This window comes from Strix uralensis, chromosome 8 (genome assembly GCF_047716275.1).
Source record: "Strix uralensis isolate ZFMK-TIS-50842 chromosome 8, bStrUra1, whole genome shotgun sequence".
Lineage (NCBI taxonomy): Eukaryota > Metazoa > Chordata > Aves > Strigiformes > Strigidae > Strix > Strix uralensis.
In genome coordinates this window covers 9,239,941-9,260,381 of record NC_133979.1, presented here as the reverse complement: position 1 = coordinate 9,260,381, position 20,441 = coordinate 9,239,941, and the positions used below count along the sequence as shown (strand labels likewise).

The window sequence follows — 20,441 nt, the reverse complement described above, 5'->3', positions numbered from 1 at the left end:
CAGCCTGGTAATTTTAACTCTGCCCATTTTATCCACACCAGTAAATCTCATAACATGGTTATAGAGAGATTCCAATTTTTGTAGAACCTTCTCCAGGGAATTCCTGTATACAATATTGCCATAGTCTGTAATGGACATAACCTGTGATTGGATTAATGTTTCCCTAGTGAAGAAGTCAAAGCATTTCATGTTCCTATAACTGGTTTGCAGCTCTGCAGTAAAGGTCTTTGGTGTGGCAGAGAAAATAATTGCAAACGCAGCCCCAATCAGAATATATAATCCCCTCACAGCAAGGGTTCAATTCAGCGCAGTTAGACTGCCTGTGCAGGGGCTTGTAGTGGGATTTTCTTGTCAGGAGAGCAGAATGCACAGCAAACAAGTTAATTTTAGCATTTTAATATTCATCACCCAGTCCTGTACAAAGGGAGTTAAATACATTGGTACTGCTCTGAGGGGGGGCCCTCCAGCTCCCCAGGCAGAGGGTGGAAACAGGCAGGGCAATGCAATGGGGCTCTGGTCTCCCCACAAGAAGATCCCTCCACTTGTGCTCAGATAAACACATGCCTTTGTTCTTAAGAGTAGATACCATTCTCTCAAATTAGATGCCCAGTTTTGGACCCATATTGACTTCTGAACCTTTCAAAATCCCTGGTGTCACCTTACCTTGGACCTGGCACAAGTGACTAGTAAAGAATTACTGTGGAGTGTACAATGTGCATTACTTACGTCTGAGACATAGCTCATCTTCCCCAGGAAGAAGAGGCTCATGACAGGCTAGAAGTAGGCTCTGAAGCAGGATCTGCCCGCTCAGGTGGAGAAGAACTAAGCACGCATGTGGGAGAAAAGCGAACCAAACTAAAGACTGGGATCAAAAGGTCTCATATTTTCAGCTCCCATGATAGTCTCCCCAAGAATTTGTGAAATGGTGTGCCCACATCATGCACCCTCTGCCACGCCACAGTGTAAAGCCCTCAACGCAAGCTAGCAAAGACAGTGAAAGGCTCAGGCTGCCATCCCCAGCTGGTCAGGGAGAGCTTTCAAGAAAAACGGTTTACTGGTGAACCCCAAAAGCAGAGGTGGATCTCAGTAGAAAGCACTATAGAGTCAACTCTTGCCTATAGGGTTCAGAGGGTAGGGGTGGCTGTGGCTGGACCAGAAGGTGCCAAACTGAGACTGGAGTGAAATGGGAGGCAAGAGCAAAGAGTTTGATGATGATGTGCTGGAACAAGGATGGGGAGGATGGGCTCCAGAACGGGCATGCTGCCCGACTGAGCAAGGCAGATGCTGTTGGCAGATAACCGTATGTTTGGATGTTATGGTATGGCTAGGCAGGTGGAGAGGATGGGAAGAAGGTTACCGGCATGGGCATTGACAAATGGGATGTCATCATTTCCCATATGGGTAACTACCTTCAATCTGTCCTTTCTATCCAACTAAAAGCTTGGGGTAACTCAGCAGAAAGGAAGCATCTCTGGCAGAGCTGAGTGGCCTACATTGGTCTATACGCAGACCTGGAAATTGCAGGCTGTGGGGCAGATATGGGTGGCAGGAGGCACATAAGAAGCAGAGACAGGAAGATCCAGTTATTACATCTAAACTTAAAAGACCAACTTTTACAAGTCAGATAGCGGGAGCATCTGAAAACTGATAGCAGGGCAACACAAGGGCTTCCCATAACCCACTTGTCCATGTCTTGGTTTTGAAGACTCTGAGAGCATATGAGGAGGAAGGACTGAAAATGAAACAACACACTCATTCCACAGCTGCTTTTATCACTTTATTCATATTTCTAGAGTAGATTCTTTAGCAGCTAAGCAAACACCTCAAAGTCTCTCATATTTTATATATATAGAATCATTGAAAAATAAATGATGAGGAATTCTGCAAGTGTTTTTCCAATGAATATGCAGAAGGAACATTATCACCCCAGTAAACCAACTTTGAAAGTCTTCCACTAAAACCCTATAAAATCCAACGATAGTCATAAATTAGCACTAGATTAATTCAAAGGAGAACTTATCCCCCCTCTGCGTACCTTCTAATCCATATCTCCAAGAGGTCATTTTAATTATCACACTGTCACTGCTATTCATTACTCTGCTTTTGGAGACAGAGAGCCAGCGCTGGGCTTTCTGGATGCCTTGGAATTCATCATATGAAGGCATGTTATTCTCCCCCAAAATGTACACAGTTTAACCCCCTCACCTTGAAATGCTGACAATATCAGGTTTGCTTGGTGTTTTAAATAATTTTCCTTCCAGAGGGACATCTCTTTCTTGTTTTCAACTAAGTTCCCCCTCTCAGAGTGAAACTAACTAACTAATGAAAGCTCAGCTAATGGGTGGCTAATGCACAAAGACGATCAGCCCAAGTTTTGTCAGATCCTGAGTAGCTTGCCCTTTTTCAGAGGCATGCAAAGCCAAACTTTTGTCCTGACTTGTACCTGCTCACTCTTTCTGGCTGCAGTAATGCTAACTGGATGGAAACCATGTGTTGGTGGCTCCCAGGAGGCATGTTGTGATGGGGCTCCAGAAGTACGTGTGAGGTTCTGAGACACAGAATGCAGACCTCAGCCTTGACCCTGCTTGCTTTGTGTTTACTTGTATGGAAAGGAGCTCAAGGACCTTACACACAACTCCCTTCTATCCACTGAGATATAGATATGGGAGCCATAATCAAAGACAGATGAGCACATATGAGGGCCTACTATCTTCCTGGCTGCATGAATGCAACCCAAGCTGCTTTCAGTTCTTCCTAGGATCACACCTTGTTTTAGTGTTGGTCATGCTCAGGCCTTGCCACCAGGTCTTCATTGCTAAAAAATCAAGGAGTACTTTCACAAGGGACAGTAAATCTAAGTTACCTAGAAGGTCTGTTTTAGCCTATATTTCTCAGTTCTTCTTATACCTTTTTATTTATCCCCGGGATGCATTCTTCTTACACAGAGGCCAGCACAAGTACCCAGCTGAGTCTGACTCTGTTCTTAGATCACTGCACTGAAGTCCTGGGAAAGAAGAGAGGAGCAACCAACCCAGCTCTTTTATTAGGGAATGGAGTGTCTGGGGCTTCTAATTCTTCAGGACCACCCCACACCAAGAGGAGCTCATTCAGACCTGTTTCACACATCTTTTTTCACCCTCAGCCTGGTTCATCCTTTCCCTCTCTATCCACTGGGTCTTGGCACCTTCTCTCCTCCAAGCCACCATTGCAGCCCAACTTCTAGCAGAAGACAGTGAAGAGAAGCTGCTTCCCAAGGCTTCTGATGGGTTGGCAAGAGGCACTCTCCCTTCCCATCCCCTGAGAGATACTTGGACTCCCCTCAAGGTAACCCACTTTTACTCTTCAGTTTGAGAACCACTGGCCTCACGCTTCAAATCCACATCACTGGCAGATGTTTCAGTCACACAATACAGGAGACAGGACTGCCTAGTCACAGTGGCTTTGAGCAGGGAGTTCACATGCTGTCCATGTAATGGGAAGGTGGCGAGGTTTTACCTGGTATTTCTTACAGTAGCGGCACGACACTGTTCATCCCTTTCAGCACTACCCCAGGCTCACACTGCTTCAGCTGTACATCTGTTGGGAAGTCCAGTCTTTCTAGACCCCACCCAGTTTTTGCTGGGGGACCATGGCTCCTGCCTGTTAGACAGGTCTTGCAGTGAGTTTCATGCCTGCAGCCTGACAGTAACATTTCTCATATGACCCCTTTCCTCAAATGATCTGACAGAAGAGTAAAAAACCTAACCATGCAGCAGATGATAAACGGCACACTGAGGAGCGCCTGCCTGACTCCCAGAAGCTATTTATCAGGCTTTCTTAATGCAAGCTAACAGGGCTAGCACATGCAATTGGCATAAGAGCTTCTGAGCCTGACACTAAAAGGGGAGACATCACATGGTGCAGCAGGGGAGCCAGGACTCCCTCGTTAGCTCATTGTATGGATTACCCCTTTAAAGAAAGAGAGTGAGACTAGTGGAGGAAGGGGAGGCTTTCTCATTTTAACAAATAGCTTTTCAGCCACCGCAAATGATTTCTGTAAATCTATTGGGTCACTCTTTTTTTTCCCAGAGATGAAGCAAAAAAAGAAGAAAAAAAAAAAAAAAAGCCCTGGAATTGATTTACCATCTATAAATAAAAAAGAATCAATAGTAAAATTTCTAGCTAATTTCCCTCTCCTTCTTTCCCCCTTGGACGATTTGTTATCTTAGAAATACTTGTCTGGGAAAAAAAGAGAAACATCATCAGTTCCAGACCCCGATGTGCTCCTCCGCCTCACCCCACAGACCAGCCCTCCTCTTCTCTCATCGCATGGTGAGAGACTGGTCCTTCAGACGTGCCTGGCTCCTCTTCTCTGGCTTGCCGCCAGCATGGCTGTTCCCTTGGCCCCGTTGGGGAGTGCATTTAAAAAGCGTCAGTTTTTCCTTCCTGCCAAAGGAAGAGAGAGAGAGGACAGGTATTGTAAAACACTGCGGTGTTTCAGCAGCAGGTAGGACGTGTGTGGCGTGTGCTCTGAGGAGAAGCCATGTGTAAAGTCTCACAGTGAAGTGCATCTGTAAGGAAGGCTTTGGCAGCTCGAGACAAATTAGAGGTGGTTAAAGACCAGCTGGTGCCATCCTCCTCTGGCCAGAGCACAGTTAGTCCTTCCAGGAGATTTCAAGGGCTTTGCGCTAGCTCTGAGCTCTCCAAGAGAAGGGTCCCACTGCTTCCCTTTGGGTAATGCACTTACCACCGTTTTCTCCTCACCGCGGCTCCCACACGCCTGAAATGTTTCATTTCATTTCTGCTCATTAACAGCCCTCGTATCAGTGTGAATATTTCCTTCTGGGGCATATACCGTTCACAGGACCGCTGGGTTCACGGGTCTGCTCACCACTGGATTGCCCCCACTGCCAGGGGTGTTCACAGCTGGGGCCAAACTCTTTCGTGACAGACTCCTCCTGCGTGGCTATTTCACCGTGCCCGTTAACTCCAATTATCTAACAGTCATGCAAAACTTTAGTTGTCACTATAGTTTGGAGTGTGGCGTTTCCAGCGCACCTTTTGGGCTACAGTCCTAGCAGAGCAGTGGGAGTTTAACTACTGGCCTCCAAAGCAGCAGAGTTGTGCTAAATACAAAGTACTTTTGCAGTGATGCCCCAGGAGTTCACAGGCTAAGAACTGAGATCCTCACAATTCAGCACCACAGAAACAGCTCCTCAGCTTCCCACAGCTTGTCTGGGGGAACAGACCTACTTTGTAAGGCTTTGGTTCCTGATAAATCTCACGACTTGTTTCCCAGACAAAGTGCTGCTGGGTGCGTGTTTATGGTGTGCGTGATGAATGTTTGCTACTTTAAGAAAAAGTAAATCTCTATCCTTTGTTATCAGTTAATTCTGTAACATTTCTGTTCTATTTACTTCTATAGCCTCTGCTTAGAGGCCTTAATTAAAATCCTGCACCTCACAGCCCAGTGCTCTCACCGCCTTTCCACCCTCTGGGTCCTGCCACACTCGTGTTTCACGGCAAGACAGGCACAAATGACTGGACTGTTTCAGCCCTGAGCTGCTGGGCAGTGCCAGGCCTGGGAAAAAATTGGCACAATTCACACTGTTGTACTGGGAGACCTCGCTTTGATGAGAGGCTGAATGACAAGGGGTATGGATCCTGCAGCACCATCCCTTGCTCAGGGAGACTCAGCCAGCACTGGGCTGTCCCAGAGCGGGGATCTTCACCTACCAGCACTGGTGGGTTGCACTGGAACTGCAAAGGTGCCTCTGAGCCAAATGCTGGGACCAGGAGCCAGAGGAACCAGCTCTTGGCTGCCCGCTGGCAGCCAAGGCAGCCCTACAACCCTGCCTGTGGACTGCCGGCGAAGAGTGGGGCCCCTCCGCACTCACCCCAAGCACTACCAGCTCTGAGCAGCCATCATCATCCCCTGCATGCACCAAGCTCCAACCCCATGTGCTGCATCTCCCACTTACCTTGGCAGAGCGTGAATTACCTCCCCTCATCAAGCTGGCTGTGCTGCGGCTGTAAAAGCAGATATGATGGCTTCTCCTTTGTAAAAGCAGCAAAACCTGACTATCCATTCCCATCCCGAGGAAGGAAATCAGACTGCGCTGTCAGCCTTGCTCACAGCAGCCAAGGGGCTCCAATGAGCCGTCGGGGTGCCCACTCAGCTCCTGGCCCCCCCAGTACCCGCCATGCCTTGCCAATTTTGTTCATTCACCTTCGCCTGCTATAGCAAGACAAATGAAGAGGGTCCTCTACTTGTGCCTGATCTATTCTTTAAGCGCTCTGTCTGCTCCCTCTAATATTTGTATTTGTTATGGCAGCTGGAGACTCATGCCAAGCTGGTGTTGGTGCTGTACCAGTCCATACTGAGACACAAACACTAGGAAGGGGAGGACCTATCCATACACATAGCCATGTTACCAAAAGTGAAGTGACCTACCCAAGGCCATGCAGCAGACTCAGGGAGAACTGAAAGGAAAAGAGCTGAGATGGAAACCCAGTTTCCTTGGTCCCTCCCACCCTCTCTCACCCCTGAGGAACTGGGCCCCTCTGAACCTGCCTGTTATAGCAACACAGAGAAACCTGCCTTCCCCACCACACAGGTGTGTGTTTGTCAATGCTTCTGCTTTTATTTGCAGAAGGAGGTTTTAAAATACATTTGGAAAGAATTGAAATAATGTAGGGGCCGATGGGGCACAGGGCTTAGAGGGCTTTACCTCCACCAGCCCTCCCCTCCTCACTGCTGTCACAGCTGCCACCAGTTCAGCTTCTACTGCATCTCCACAGTTCAATCACCAACCTAAGGCACAGTGGTATTTTGAAGAGATAAACACTGAGACAAAAATAAATAAATTAGGACCCTAGGAGGGAGACCTGAAAGGCACACTGAAGTGAGAACAAGTGGTTTCTCTGGTTCTGTGTATAATTACATTGACATGTTCCTAGACAACACTGGAGACTCAAACACAGCACCAGCTGTGGACCAAACGGAGAATCACACAAAACATCGGACAGCCAGCCAGTCAATGCATCCCCTGCCCTGGGGCTGCATCAGCACTGCCCGTGTCACTGCTGACAGCTGCCTGCCCGCTCCCAGGGCAGAGCCAGCACTGGCAGGCAGGCAGGGCTTGGCTCCGGCTGTGCTGAGCCTCCTCTTCCCTACAGACACCGAGTTCTCCGCGCCCATGCGTCCAGTCCACTAGATCAGTGCTGCTGAACGTCATCCCCATTCTCCTCTCTGCAAGTGAAGGAAATGATATAATATGAAACATGCAAAGAGGATAAAAATGGATCTTAAACCTCCATCCTTTTTCATGATTTGGGTAACACAGAAAAAGGAAATCCCGTCTAACCAACAACACTTACAGGTGGGACTTTCAGACACTGGCCTTCTTTAGCAGTCACCCAGGCATCCGCCAAACTGAGGCATCATGAGCATCAAACACTGTTCACATCAGGTACTTGTGACAAAGTGATTATTTTGGACATACTGCCAATTGACAGACAGTCATCAAATCACAACTCTGCTGCATGCTCATCGCACATACAACAGTTAATCTTGCAGCCATGCAAACCGTTTTGCAAATCGAAATCTCAGAGGCATAGCAATTACAATACTGAATTTATACCACATCTCTCAGTCAACTAATTGTACATCCAAAAAATCACCACTTGAATAATATGAATACATTCACCTTTACAGCTAAAAAACCCACACTACATGCTTGATCTCAACACAATTTTGAGTTACAGAACCCCATGGGAAAAAAATGCCAACCTCTGATTTCAACAGCTAAATTGCTTCTATATAAATACAGCAGATGCATATTTCACATTGAGGTCTAACATCTTGGTGTTTCCAGTGATGCTCTTTTTTACATTTTGCAAGATGGGGATAATTCCTATTGCTTCTTGTAGCTCTCAGCCTGTCTGCAGGAAGACAAACCCTATACACATCTACTCCAAATGCAGTGTACATGTTCACATCTGAAACAACTATATCTGGATTTTTAATTAGGAAACCTTAAACCTTAAATGTCTTAAAATGCATCAACAGACGTACAAACCAGGCTAATGTTTTAGATGAGCTGAGCTTTACAAAGCCACTGCCATAGGCACGCTTGTGCCACTGTGGCATTTTGAGCTCTTTCACACACACATTTCATGACTTTTGTTTCCATCCAGTGAAGCAAGTTGAGGTGGGGAGCAATAGATTTGAATTAGTGACACTGCAGCTGGTGTATTAAAGAGGGCCAAAGTAGAAGAAAATTTGTGTTTAAATTGCAAAAGGAGGAGAAAACGAAGTTATCCAAGCCACGTGAGTGGGATCAAAAATGAATCATCAAGGCTGGAAAATAGGTAACCTCTGATCCCTGAAACCAAGAAATCTGGCTGCTGTCATGTAGCTGCTGATCTAATTTTTACACTTTCCCCTCCACGCAGAAGAGACGCGTTTTGACTGCGTCCATTGCAGCTAAACAATCAATGCCTGATTACTTCAAATGCTTCACTCTCAGGGATGCACAATTAACCAGGCCCATATTTGACACTGCAAGGGGAGCGCAGTATTTTCTGGGAATGTCTGACAAGTTTCAAACATAAAAAACACAAATCAAATGGCCCAGCAGATAATGACAGCCAGTGCCCTGGCAGTTAGATAATGTGCGTGCTCCAAAGCAAGGCCAATTAGAAGCAATAAAAACAAATTTGAAATGTTAGAACAAAGGTCAGAAATCCTCAGCCATTACCACAGGCTTGACTTTTTTTTTTTCCCCCCCCAAGCAGTCACCAGTTTCTGTTTCCAGACAGTGAGCACAAATTCACACTTGCCAGATAACCACCCACCTGTTACAGCAGATTATGACTTCTGGGTCGTACAAACCCACTAATGTGGTGTATGGAGGATCCCAGCACTATCTGGAAATCTCATCAGGTCCATACCTTGTGGCCTTACCTTTCTGAATGCAGGGGCTGGTCCGTGCTGCTTATAGAGAAGGCATCATATTAGAGCCTACTCCCCAGGAGAGTTTGCAAATGTCTCTCCCTCTGCCACAGAAGGCATCCTCCTACCTGTTGTCCATCCCTCGGTTCCTGCCCTCCTTCCCCAGCTCACTGCAGCATAGCATACCTGCTTCACCAAGGAGACGGTGCACAGAGGCAGGAATTAGCTTGTAACTGGAACATTATCACACAAGAGAAGGAGAAGTAGCTACAATTACAAGCAGTGCACATGGCTCGGACCCAGCCATTGTTGTGTATCTTTTCTGACCCTGGAGCAGGAAGCTGCAGAGAGTATGAGAATAGGTTTGGTCTTGTCTCCTGTCCTCCTATTTCCTAAGGAGTAGCAGGAGAATAATGGGTTGCACTTACCTGATGAGATGTAGCAGAAAATTATGGTCTCTTGAGCTTGTTCAAGTTAGCAATATGATATTGGGATTAACATGCTATGTACATCAGACATTACCCATGTCAGCCCACCTTGCACATAGCAGCTGTCTCTGCTTTCAGAGCAGAGTGCTCTGTCCTGCTCCTTAGAAATACAGGGAAAGTCCAGACAGGGGTAGGGCGTGAAATAACACAAATGCTGTAAATCTGCCTACCAAGCCCTGGCTTCCTCAGAGCAACAAGCCCAAGGAAGGAAAAGACAAGCAGGTGGTTATCTCCAGGCGTATCTATATGAAGATGCCTGTGAGAGCTAATCCAAATACATTTAGGGTGTAAATGTAAAGCTGATTAGTGAAACCACAGTAAGCTCCTATGTGGATATGCTCCTTCAGAGTTAAAGTAGCCATAATTCAATTTATTCATTTAGCTCATTTCCAAAAATAAATTAAGGTAGAGTAAATTAAATTAAATCAGCTGACAGCACCTTCATTTTGAAAGGGATTGTTAACATGGACCCAATCTACTTCATACAGTAATGCAGATTATTTTCTCCTGCTGGGCCACCTGTCAGGCACAGTGGCTCCCCAGGCTAGTCTTGACATATTTTTGCACACCCTCTGTTTGGGGACTATCTGAAAGCAGGACCAAGCCAGAGGTGTATTTGGCTGTTTGCATGTGCTTTAGTGTGTGTGTGCTTAAATCCAGGGTAAAATACTTCCAGCCAGCACTCTGATTCCCAAGTGCTTGACAAGGTAATTGTTGTAATGTGGTATTTTGGTGAGCCCTCTGCTGGGAGCTGGCCAAGCACTGCAAATCTCCCCAAACTCTTCAAATGGATGCTTTTCGTTGAACCCACGCAAATGTGTCACTGTTTAAAACCTGAAAGGTTTTCTTCAACGACAGCTACAAGTATCAAGAGTTGCATAAAACATGCAGACGTGTGTGGGAGTGAGTTGACAGATTATAATTACCAATACAGAATGGGGAAAAAACAAAAATTAATTTTTGAGGCAAAACATATAATTTGCCCTTAAACCATAGTAGTGCTCCCATTACTAATGCAATTTACAGCCCTGGAAATCAGATTGAAGTTGTTTGACTCCTTAGCAGTTTGGTGGGTTTTTTTAAATTTTCCTTTTAAAGGAGCACCGGCCAACGTGGGAGGATAAAACAAGGGTTTTTTTAGACATTCATATGAGCTTTGCACTGCTTGAACACGCAGGGAGCCAGGTAAGACACGATGCAGGGTGCGTCTGTGAGGTGGCATTTCGGTGCTAGCTGGTAGGATCACGCACCGGTGCAGCCCTGGCCAGCCCTGCCAGTAACATAAGGAAGACTTTTAAATACAGTCTGGTCCCACTTGTCCCTACAAAAGCAACACAGCTATAGGGCATCCATGGACTAGGTCCTGGTGAAATCCTGAGATAGGTTGCAATCCTCCCTCCAAGGGAGCAGGAATGGTGATGGAGAGTTTTGCAGCTGACACTTTTTTTTTTTTCTGCACCCATTTCATTTCCTCCTTTCTCTACAGATTATATGTGTTTTTTCTGACCTTTCTTGGGAGCAGCACTGGAGGAAGGGAAACAAACTATTTACTTTGCAGTGTCTGCACACTTCAAGAGGCATCGACAGTAGCGCTTATGATACTGGCACAATTTTGGTTCCTTGGGACTTTCTGGATGTCCCTTCACTCCCTCGGGGTGTTGTGGGGTCAGCTGCTGGTGCTACAAGTAGCCTCAGTAGGTGAAGAGCCTGTGTGTATCCTCTGTGGGGAAAGGGCATGGCCAGACCCACAAACATCTTCAAGACTGCTCTGGGGAACTTCTCCTTGAAGACTCAAGTCAGTTTTATTTTGCAATAACAGAAAAAAAAAAAAATATGGAGACACTGAATTTGCTCTTAGTAGCAGTGGTAACCCTTCAGTGTGGCTGAAATGTGCAGCTGAAATGTGAACTGCCTCCTTGCCCACGTGTTGGAAAATGTGGAGTTTGTTTGGCTCACACAGACATTTCATTCAAACCAGTTTGCTAACTGGGCTATGTTTTCCTATACTAACACATGTCTATGCCCTTTCACCAGAGCCCAAGGAATGAATGGCTCAAAGATGACCAGCAATATCTCCTTCCATGTGAGAGAAGCCTTGAGAAAAAAAGAAAAGGTGCCCTATTTTTCTTTTTCTCACAGCAGTGCAATGCTACTGTGCCCTGGAAGCTGTGTAGTATTTCAGATCTCTGTTGCACTGAGATCAAATTTGGTCTAGAACATTTTTTTCTGTTTATTAGACTCTTCTCTTAGCTACTGAAAATGGTGGGGTAAAGATGACAATACAGTGATTTAAGGTTGGGAGAAGTGAGCTGGGGATCAGCAGAGCCCCTAGAGAATGACAAGAAGCAGCCATCTATATAAAGCAGACAGGTGGCTTCACTCCCAGCTCGCTTCACTCCCGGCTCTCACGTGAGTCGTGGCCAGGTCAAAGAAAGCACTACCAGATGTAGGTGAAACCTCAGAAATCCTGAAGGCAGAGCTTAAAAGTGTAGAGAGGAGTTTTTATGAAACACAGGAAGAGGTGGACTGGGAAGAAAATCCCAGAGACAGTGGGACAGAAGAACCCACACACAGCAGGTGCCAGAAAGCAGCAAATCCCTGGGATGGTATCAGTCTGAGTCTTGTAAGAGCACACAACCTCTGGACACAGCTCTTCAGTGTCAAGATGGGGCTCAAAACTTGAAAGGCTGAGTTGTCCTGGCATAAGTGCCTCTGATCAGACTGTGTCCATACAGAGGAAGACTTTCCTCAGTTCAGCTCAACCCAACATGATGCAGATGATGGTGCCCATCACCTCTGACGATGAAGAGACGGTCCCATGGGCCTATCCAGCCTGTTGGATATGCAGCTGTGAACTCATACATCATCATTAAGGCTGCAAAGTCAAGCAGCAAAAGGAGGAATTGCCGGAATAAAGGCTGTCAGAGTAATTTTAATTCAACCTCCTGGCGGACATGCTTCTGATGTGGTCTTTAATTACCTCATCACAGCCTACTTTTTCTTCAACAAGACTGCTGCTTCATTCAGGGCACGATGGACAGACGACAGTTAATGAAGGGCCAGTCAATATTTTGTTCTGTCCTTTTTTTGTTCAGTGTGCTCCAAGCATTATTTGCTGCATGCCATAAAATACCTGCTCTTAGACAGAATTATTCATCTTCTCCTGGACTTTTCTCTCATGTGTCACTGCAGCAACTATAAGCAGAGAGTCTGGGTTTTACCTATAGGAAAACGTGGTGCAGACATGAGTTGCATGACTAGCGAGGCCCAGGTGGGATTTTTCAGGGTTTCTGTTCAAAGCCCGGCTCCTCTAACCTCAGCCAGAGCTGTAAGCACTCCACACTTCTATAATTTGAACTCCAGTGTGTCCAGAAAATGAGAAACATGGAACTGATGGCTCTCAGAAAAAAAATGTTAGTGGTTTAAAGAGGCAACAGCTCCTCTGCTTATGCTGTGCTGGAGCAGGGCTCTGCTGCCACAGTCAATGAGCCAGAGTGAAAGAACAGAGTAATGCTGATGTGGGCAAAGGGGCAGACTTAAGGCAGTGCAAAGTGACTGGCATTTGCGATTTTTTCAGCAAAAATTCTGTTTTCCTACCTTAACCATTTTGTGTAACAGCTGTACTCACCTTTCTCTTAATCTCTTACAAATTTTTCACCTTTTACCAAAGATTTCAGTGGAGGACTTTTCTCACTTTCAACCCAAGCAATCTTAACCTTTACTCTGGCACAAGTAGAAAGAGGTGAGTGCAAGAGAGAGACTCGGTAAGAGGAAGAGCTCCCTGTGCCACCGGCAGCATCAAGGGAGCCCCACTCAAATGGTTTCCAGTGAGTGCAGTGTGAGCAGAATTTGCTAGTCACTGAGCAACTTAAAAAAGGACAGTGACCAGAGAAGAAGGGCATGAACCTTCATTGCCACCCGACAGCCCCTTTCTGCACTGTGTTCTCCTGCTCTGTGCCCACTTAACCCAACCTTAAAGAGACTTCTTTGTGTCCTTGATAGACTTCTCTGAGCCTCTCTGAAGCATGTCTAAATGGCAGCACTCTCTTCTCCAGCAGCCTCTGTAGGCAGCACAGAAGTCTCTTTTACTCTGTTAGAAATTCATAGGCCTACTGGCTTGTCATTCCAGAAAATGTCCAGCATTTTCAGCAAGGCTTCTAATTCATTAGCTCACATAGGAAAATGTTCTAACCTTCCTGCCCTCCCCAGCTGAGTCATTGATGCTTTACTATCTTGCCACAGACACATCACCTTCAGGAAAACAATTGCTTAGCATGCTGATAACGGACATTATCGTTCTGAACTGGGTGTTTGTCTTCCCACGCTGAGGACTGCAGGACACATTGGGGTTACTGTTTGAAACAAGTCCTGACCTTCCCTTGCAGGCTGTGGGAAACCCTGCACAGCCACTGGGCTGGGCTGCTGGGGGACCGGGGGAAAGGTTGGAGGAAGCTCAGCCAGAGAGAAGGGGCTGAAGAGTTCTGGAAGGGACTGGATAAGCCGTAGTGGGAGGGAGGGTGAATGGGAGAATAACCATGCTGGACAGGGTGGGGAAGAACTGTCTAAGAAGTTAAGACAGTGCTGAGAAAAACCCCTTTAAGCATTTCATTTTCATGTCTGGCCTCTCTACAGAGTCAGTGCACAGTCCAGAGGTCTTTTCAGGGATCTGAGCTATTTGGGGACTTGAGGTTTGCCCAGAGGTTCCTTTGGTTGCAGAGGGAGCAGAAGCTGCTAAGCTTGATGTCTATGGCCTGCAACTGTGAACACCTCCTCTCACTGGTGAGGACATGTTGGGAGGAAACGGGATTGCCCAGTGCATAGTTAGGTGTGCCGAAGCTCACCCCAAACCCTTCAAAGACCACAATGATGGGTTCAACATTAATTTCTAGCAATTTCTAGCCATTCAGGGACAAAGCACAGCACCCCAACTTCCCCCTGCCACTGGCAGGCTTGGCAAAGACTTGAGGGCTCCAGCCCAAACCTCACTTCCATGGTGGCCTCTTGGGAGGTCGGTGGAGCCTGACTTCTGGGAGGGTGGTGGGCACAGTTCCACAGAGAGGAGCTGAAGGGCCTGTCTACAGGTGACACTTGTCCCAGGGACTTCTGTAGACAAGGGCAGGTGGAATTTAACCACAGGTCCAGCCGACCAGTTTGATTCACTTACAGGCACATAAGCACCTTATACAGATACAGCTGTTTCTCTTCACCTCTTGAAATAAGCTGCACAAGTATATGGGATAGCAGAGGGTACCCTAGCTCCAGCCTCAATCCTGGTTCTGTAACCGGAGCTGTTTCATCAGTTCTTGCCTTTTGCTTCAGATGATCCTAATTCAGTTCCCACTGAACAGCCCACATTGCCTGTGCTCTAGGATGGCTGTTGTCAGACAGCCTGACTATGTGGACTAAACTCTTGAAAGGTGCCTAAATTTGGGTACCAGCCATATTTCTGACTCTCAAGACCATCTCTCCCTTTCTGTGCCTCAATTTCCTTTCTCTGCAACGTGGTGATACCAACATAAATATTTCCTTCTTTAAGATCTTTCAGTCAGATGTGCTCTGGAAGTGTTACAGGTTGTTGCTATTTCCAGGGCTATCGTTACAACACATTTTGGCTGCACTAATTCCCTCAAACAGAAATTCTTTTGCCTGTAGTAGGCTGGGACAAAGCAGCCAATTAGTTGTCCCTTACACATTTATTAACTCTGCAGCTTTCTTTCAATGAGTATGTGGAATCTGGTAATGTTTTAATATATTTTCATAAACTGTGGGCACAACATGTCCTGTTTCAAGCTAATAACCATGATATATAATTAGTCCTGATTACACAGATATTTAGTATCATTTTATATATTCCAATCCTTTCCTAGTACCACTGCCTAGCCAAGGCATATTTAAAGCCACAGCAATCTTCCTTCTGTTTCCCAGCCGTTTGCAAGATTTTCTTTTGGACAGGTTTGCAGTTAACATGACAGCTTCAAAGAACAATTTCATTTCATTGATGTACATTTTATATATATACAAGCTCTGATCAAATGTCAGGTGACAAAGCCCAGGATACAAATAGAAGCCATTTGTCTACTTAGAGGGAAAAGCTGGTATTTGAAAGCTATCAGGAAATTAACAACATGAATCTTTAAAAATCTATTCCTTAAACATCTGTTGGCTTTGGGCTGAACATCTACCGTATTTAGGATTTTACTGCGAGGTAGCACTCACCAAACAAAAGATCCCTCACCCCATTAGGCTCTGGTGGGGGAACGAGAAAAATCTGCTCTGTGCAACCCGATTATAGATGTGTATCTTTCCCTGCTGGCGTGGCTGTCTCTATAGAGATGGACATGGATATTTGATGAGATTAAAATGCTTCAGTTACCACTGTCAGTGGTTCTTTAATTTAAAATGAAGAAAGCAAACAAACATTCCTTTTAATGAGGTAACTGAATGATGGTACGGAAAAGCACTTTGCTGTCAGGTGGTAATTAGGTTCAGTAATAGTTGTGGGTTTTTAGCCTTGGAGGCTGTGGCCCCTGGGAGTCTGAGAGAAATGATACATTCAATTTCCGGAGGAGAGGAAGATGCTGAATGCTTTTCTCTGCTAACCCTGCAGGTCTCTGCAGATAAGAGCATTCAGAACTGCAGTGCTGACAATCCTCCTTGAGCCAGCCTAAACTGTTGTGTCAAGATCACGAACACAGAAAGAGAGATGGACTCAAAGCTGGGCATTTAAACACCTAACAGTCAGGCTGTCTCTGACCACATATATAAGGAACTGCCAAAATGGCTGCACTGAGAAGATTTTTAAAGGCTGCAGAAGGAACTCCAGCAATTGCTTTATGGTCTGGACTGATATTTGTAACATCCATCTTATGCATCACTAGAAAATCTTCAGTAGGAAAGTGTTGCTTCACAAACAAGCAACTGTTCCCACAGATACTTTTTTAAGGGGGGGGGGGGGGGGAAGTGGGAAGAAGGAAGTGAATTTCAAGGCTCAGCTGCCTCCGTTGCCAATTTGGAATTGGCTTTTCCATTGAAAAATGTAAATTATATTTGGTTGTGCTATTAAGAGTTGAAACCCAAATAAAACATTCCAATTGGCCCAAATGCATTTAATTGGGAATTTTGAGTTTGGAGGAATTATTGCCGTGTTCTCAGAACAGAGGCAGATTTTGAATATGGCGTTTCCCATGAAACAGGAGCTCTGGTTCCTGGTCTGCTCCCCTCCTCAGGTTATTACACAGCTTTGCCTGTTCAAGGAATGATGGTTCCCAACAAATGGTTCAGTGGTATCTCCCCTGCTGCTCACACAAACTAAGCGACACTGAAAGGACACCAGTTGGCCAATGCCAGACAGAGGGCCAACAGCACTGCCAGGGATTCAAGCTCAGGCATTTCAAACCCTCTGTTCACGCTTCTGTGCGTTGCTCACCAGTGCCTTACTTCACTTCCAAAAAGACTTCCTTTTGGACAGACATCCACTGAACTGGTTGTAAAGCTGTAGTAAGGATCTATGGTGAGAGGGGATCCCCAGGTAAAGGGTCCCAGTTGGACTGGCAGAAGGAACCTGCCATCTGGCTGCCAGCACTGTGGCAGGTCCAAGGGGAGATGAAGAACCCTGCCTTTAGCACAGGCTTGCCAGTAATTTCCTGAAGCACTGAAAAAGTTTTCACTTCCAGAATTAAAACTTTTCAAAATAAAGTGGGTCTGATTCTCCTCTCACTCTCAGGAGATAAATGAAGGGTAAGTCCATTAAAGATACTGGCGTGAGATTGGTGTACAGCAGACAGAATTCAGGAAAGATATCGATATCTCCAAAATCCTCTGAATATTTTTTCAGACATAAACCAGGTATCTTTCCTGATCATAAATGCTTTATTTCCGAATGGAATTTCAATAAAATAAGCAGAGTTAGACTAGCACACTTATTATAAAGCCATAATGCAGTAGCACTGAAGTTTAGTCATGAAAGGTATTAAAAAAACAGCCCTGCTAAAGCAAGAGAAATTGCTTTCTGACCTACCGAGTTTTAGGAGTAGGTGCTAGTGGTCTCTCCACCAAGGAGTTCAGCCTGTAGTAATCCAAGAACGTCCTGGCCACATTTCTTCCAAGCTTCATATCTGTGAGTTTTTAATTAAGGAGCATTTTTTTGAAATAATTAAAAATAATAATAATAAAAAAGCACAGTCTAAAGGTAAATTACTGCTATTTGATGCATGAGCAAGTTTTACATTAACCATCCCACAGTACTCAGGCTTCAGGCAAAATGACTTACGCAAGCAGATAAAGTGGGGGTCATCTTGTTTTCACAGGCAGATGCTGCATAAAACTACAGACAGGAGGAAACAATCTCCCTTTCCCCCCATGTCTGGTTGCAGATCCCATGGTGGTCATGAAGTAATATACTAGACAAAGGGGCCTTCCAATTTTCACATTTGGGGAAAATAATTACCTAAAAATGCTTGGATACAGGCAGTATTTCTGTGCTTGTATCCAGGAAACGAGGTCAGCAATGTCATGGTATGAACCAGCCACGGACCAGTGTACAAACTCAGGGTTGGGATTAAAGCTGTAGCCCTCCAAACCTTTAGCACTGACCCCCACACTGTCCTGGGAAAATATACAGTTCTTTAACTGTGTTGTATTGAGGACCTGACATGGTGATTTTAGCACTGAACTGGAAGGACAGTAGATTACCTTAAGGAGGTCAGCAGTAACTCCGGGGGCTCTTCTCTGCTCACTAGCCACGATTCCTCCTTCAGCTAACCCTGAGCCCAATACTAGGCAAGTGCTGCACATTAGAGCTGCCACAGAGACCTCGCAGGCACAGGAACCAGAGCTTCCTGAAGACTCAGTTGCCTAAAAAGAAGCTGAATAACCTGCGAATGCATTGAAAAATAATATCCTAGACAACATGTCCATGAGGTGAATCTCCCGCTTGTGTGAAATGGCAGCACTAGGTCTGCCTGCTACAGAGCAGAGCCTGCTTATCACCTACAGGGTGATATCCAGCTGGGAGAAATGCAGTCGATGCCGTGATCCACAGCTCTATTATGGGTGCTGAGTACTCCTTTATTTGCCTATTTCGAACTGATGCCTACCCACACTACAATAGCCACATACTTCTCCAGGGCACTGCCCCAAATGGTCATCATAATGGCCATTTCAGGAGTGCTGATGTAGAAGCTGAGGTGAGCACATAACCTGGAGAATCTAAATACACCTCTGCATTCAACACCCAGCGGTCCAGGAAAATAAACCGTTGATGGGTTGTTTTGTGTGCATGCGTGCATGTTCTGCTTTATCAATAGTTATCTGCTGATGTTTCCATTAGAGGAAAATTCCAGAAGTGCAGCGTCCCAGGGGCTTCCAGCAGTGCCTGTGAAGATGCTAGCTTCTAAATGAAGCTTTTATTACCCGCCCACTTACATTAGACACATCAAAACAAGTGAGCATGAGACATCAGGTTCAGGCATCACTGTGAGATCTCTGTTTATCATTTATTTATTTATTTAAAGGGGAGGTTGAACTGACGTGACTCAGTCCTTAGCTCTAGTTCTGCAAAAAGCCAGCCACCAGCTCTGTGAGCACTGCAGTCAAGCCCAGTTCTAGTGGCTGAGGATGACTACTGACACTGCTTTTCTCTCTAGTGATCACTTTTCCAGTTCCCACTGCTGTGCCTGGGGACAGTTACATGGATCTATCCCTCCTGTTTCAGGGTCTGTCCTGATACGCTTATTGAGATCCTAATACCATATGTGCTGCAGGCATCTATATTCTTCTGCCCAGCAGTACAGCACAGCCTGAACAGCTGGTGTTCACGGCTGTTGTCTGCGTGGACAGGGATAGTTGGTTGTGTGAAACAGCACCGGCTGTTTCACGGCTGCTGCAGTACCCAAGTAAGCTCCCCTGCAGCCTGCCAGCACTGACGGATGAGACTAACTGTACGTGCATGAAAGTTCAGAAAGTTGGAGACAGCTTAAAGTTTATCAATTTGAGGGAGGGCAGCATTGCTTTGAAAGTGTTTTGTGATTGTTACTGGAATTTGGGGATGGCTGGGGGTAGTTTGGTTTCTGCAGATGTGAACTCAAAGCAGCGGCAAAGGTTAAGAGTTCAAAGTAGTCTGAGAAAGCGAGAAAGAAGGGGAGAGGGCTGTCAAACATTTAAGGGATTGAGAAGACTAACATGGCTTGATCTTGTAGTTTCTTTCATTTACTTGGCACTTTAAAGACATAAAGTAGTAATTGGACTCAGTAAAGTCTCTAGGACATTTTGTCAGTGCCAATCTCAGAAGGCTCCTCTGCCAGCAATGGCCCTGCTGCCCTTTTCTTTTGTCTCTCTACATTGCTTGTGTTTGCACAGTGGGAAACACCTGACCTGCTGTCCTGAGGGAGGAAGCCCTTAGATGAGCGTGGGTGCAGCTCCTCCGTGGTGCCTTGCAACCCTGCCTTAACCCCAACCTGTAGGAATCCAGTTCTACTGCTGAACTTGGATCTTAGGAACAGCTTTCTAAAGGTAAGGACAGTTAACCACTGGAATAACATGCCTTAGCACATCAGGAAATCTCCAGACCAGAGGTGTTCATGAACAGGTTAAACCCACAGCAGACATGAATGGTTTAGGTCTAATTAGGTTGGTGTGGTTTAACCCCAGCCAGCCACTAAGCACCACACAACCTCTCGCTCACTCTCCCCACAGCAGAATGGGGAGAGAATTGAAAAAAAAAGTAAAAATTGTGGATTGAGATAAAGACAGTTTAATAGGACAGAAAAGGAAGAAAATAATAATAATGATAAAAGGAATAGAATATACAAAATAATGCAATTGCTCACCGTCTGCTGACTGATGCCCAGCCAGTTCCCAAGCAGCAGCCCCCCAGTTTATATAGTGGCATGAAGTCATAAGGTATGGAACATCCCTTTGGTCAGTTTGGGTCAGCTGTCCTGGCTGTGTCCCCTCCCAGCTTCTGTGCCCCTCCAGCAGGGCATGAGAAGCTGAAAAGTCCTTGACTTAGTATAAATACT

The 20,441-nt window shown here is 45.8% G+C and overlaps 1 protein-coding gene across 1 annotated transcript in view; it reads right to left on the bottom strand.

Moving 5' to 3' along the window:
* Positions 1 to 1,764: 1,764 nt before the first annotated feature.
* The window catches only part of BEND5 (BEN domain containing 5), a 970,982-nt gene continuing 952,305 nt past the window's right edge, over positions 1,765 to 20,441 (bottom strand). Inside the window, exons 13-14 of the mRNA XM_074876087.1 lie at positions 17,441 to 17,537; positions 1,765 to 4,425 (exon numbers count right to left, since the gene is read on the bottom strand). Coding sequence (XP_074732188.1) covers positions 4,302 to 4,425; positions 17,441 to 17,537 — 221 coding nt within the window. The 3' untranslated portion in view covers positions 1,765 to 4,301. The remainder of the gene's footprint in view (positions 4,426 to 17,440; positions 17,538 to 20,441) is intronic.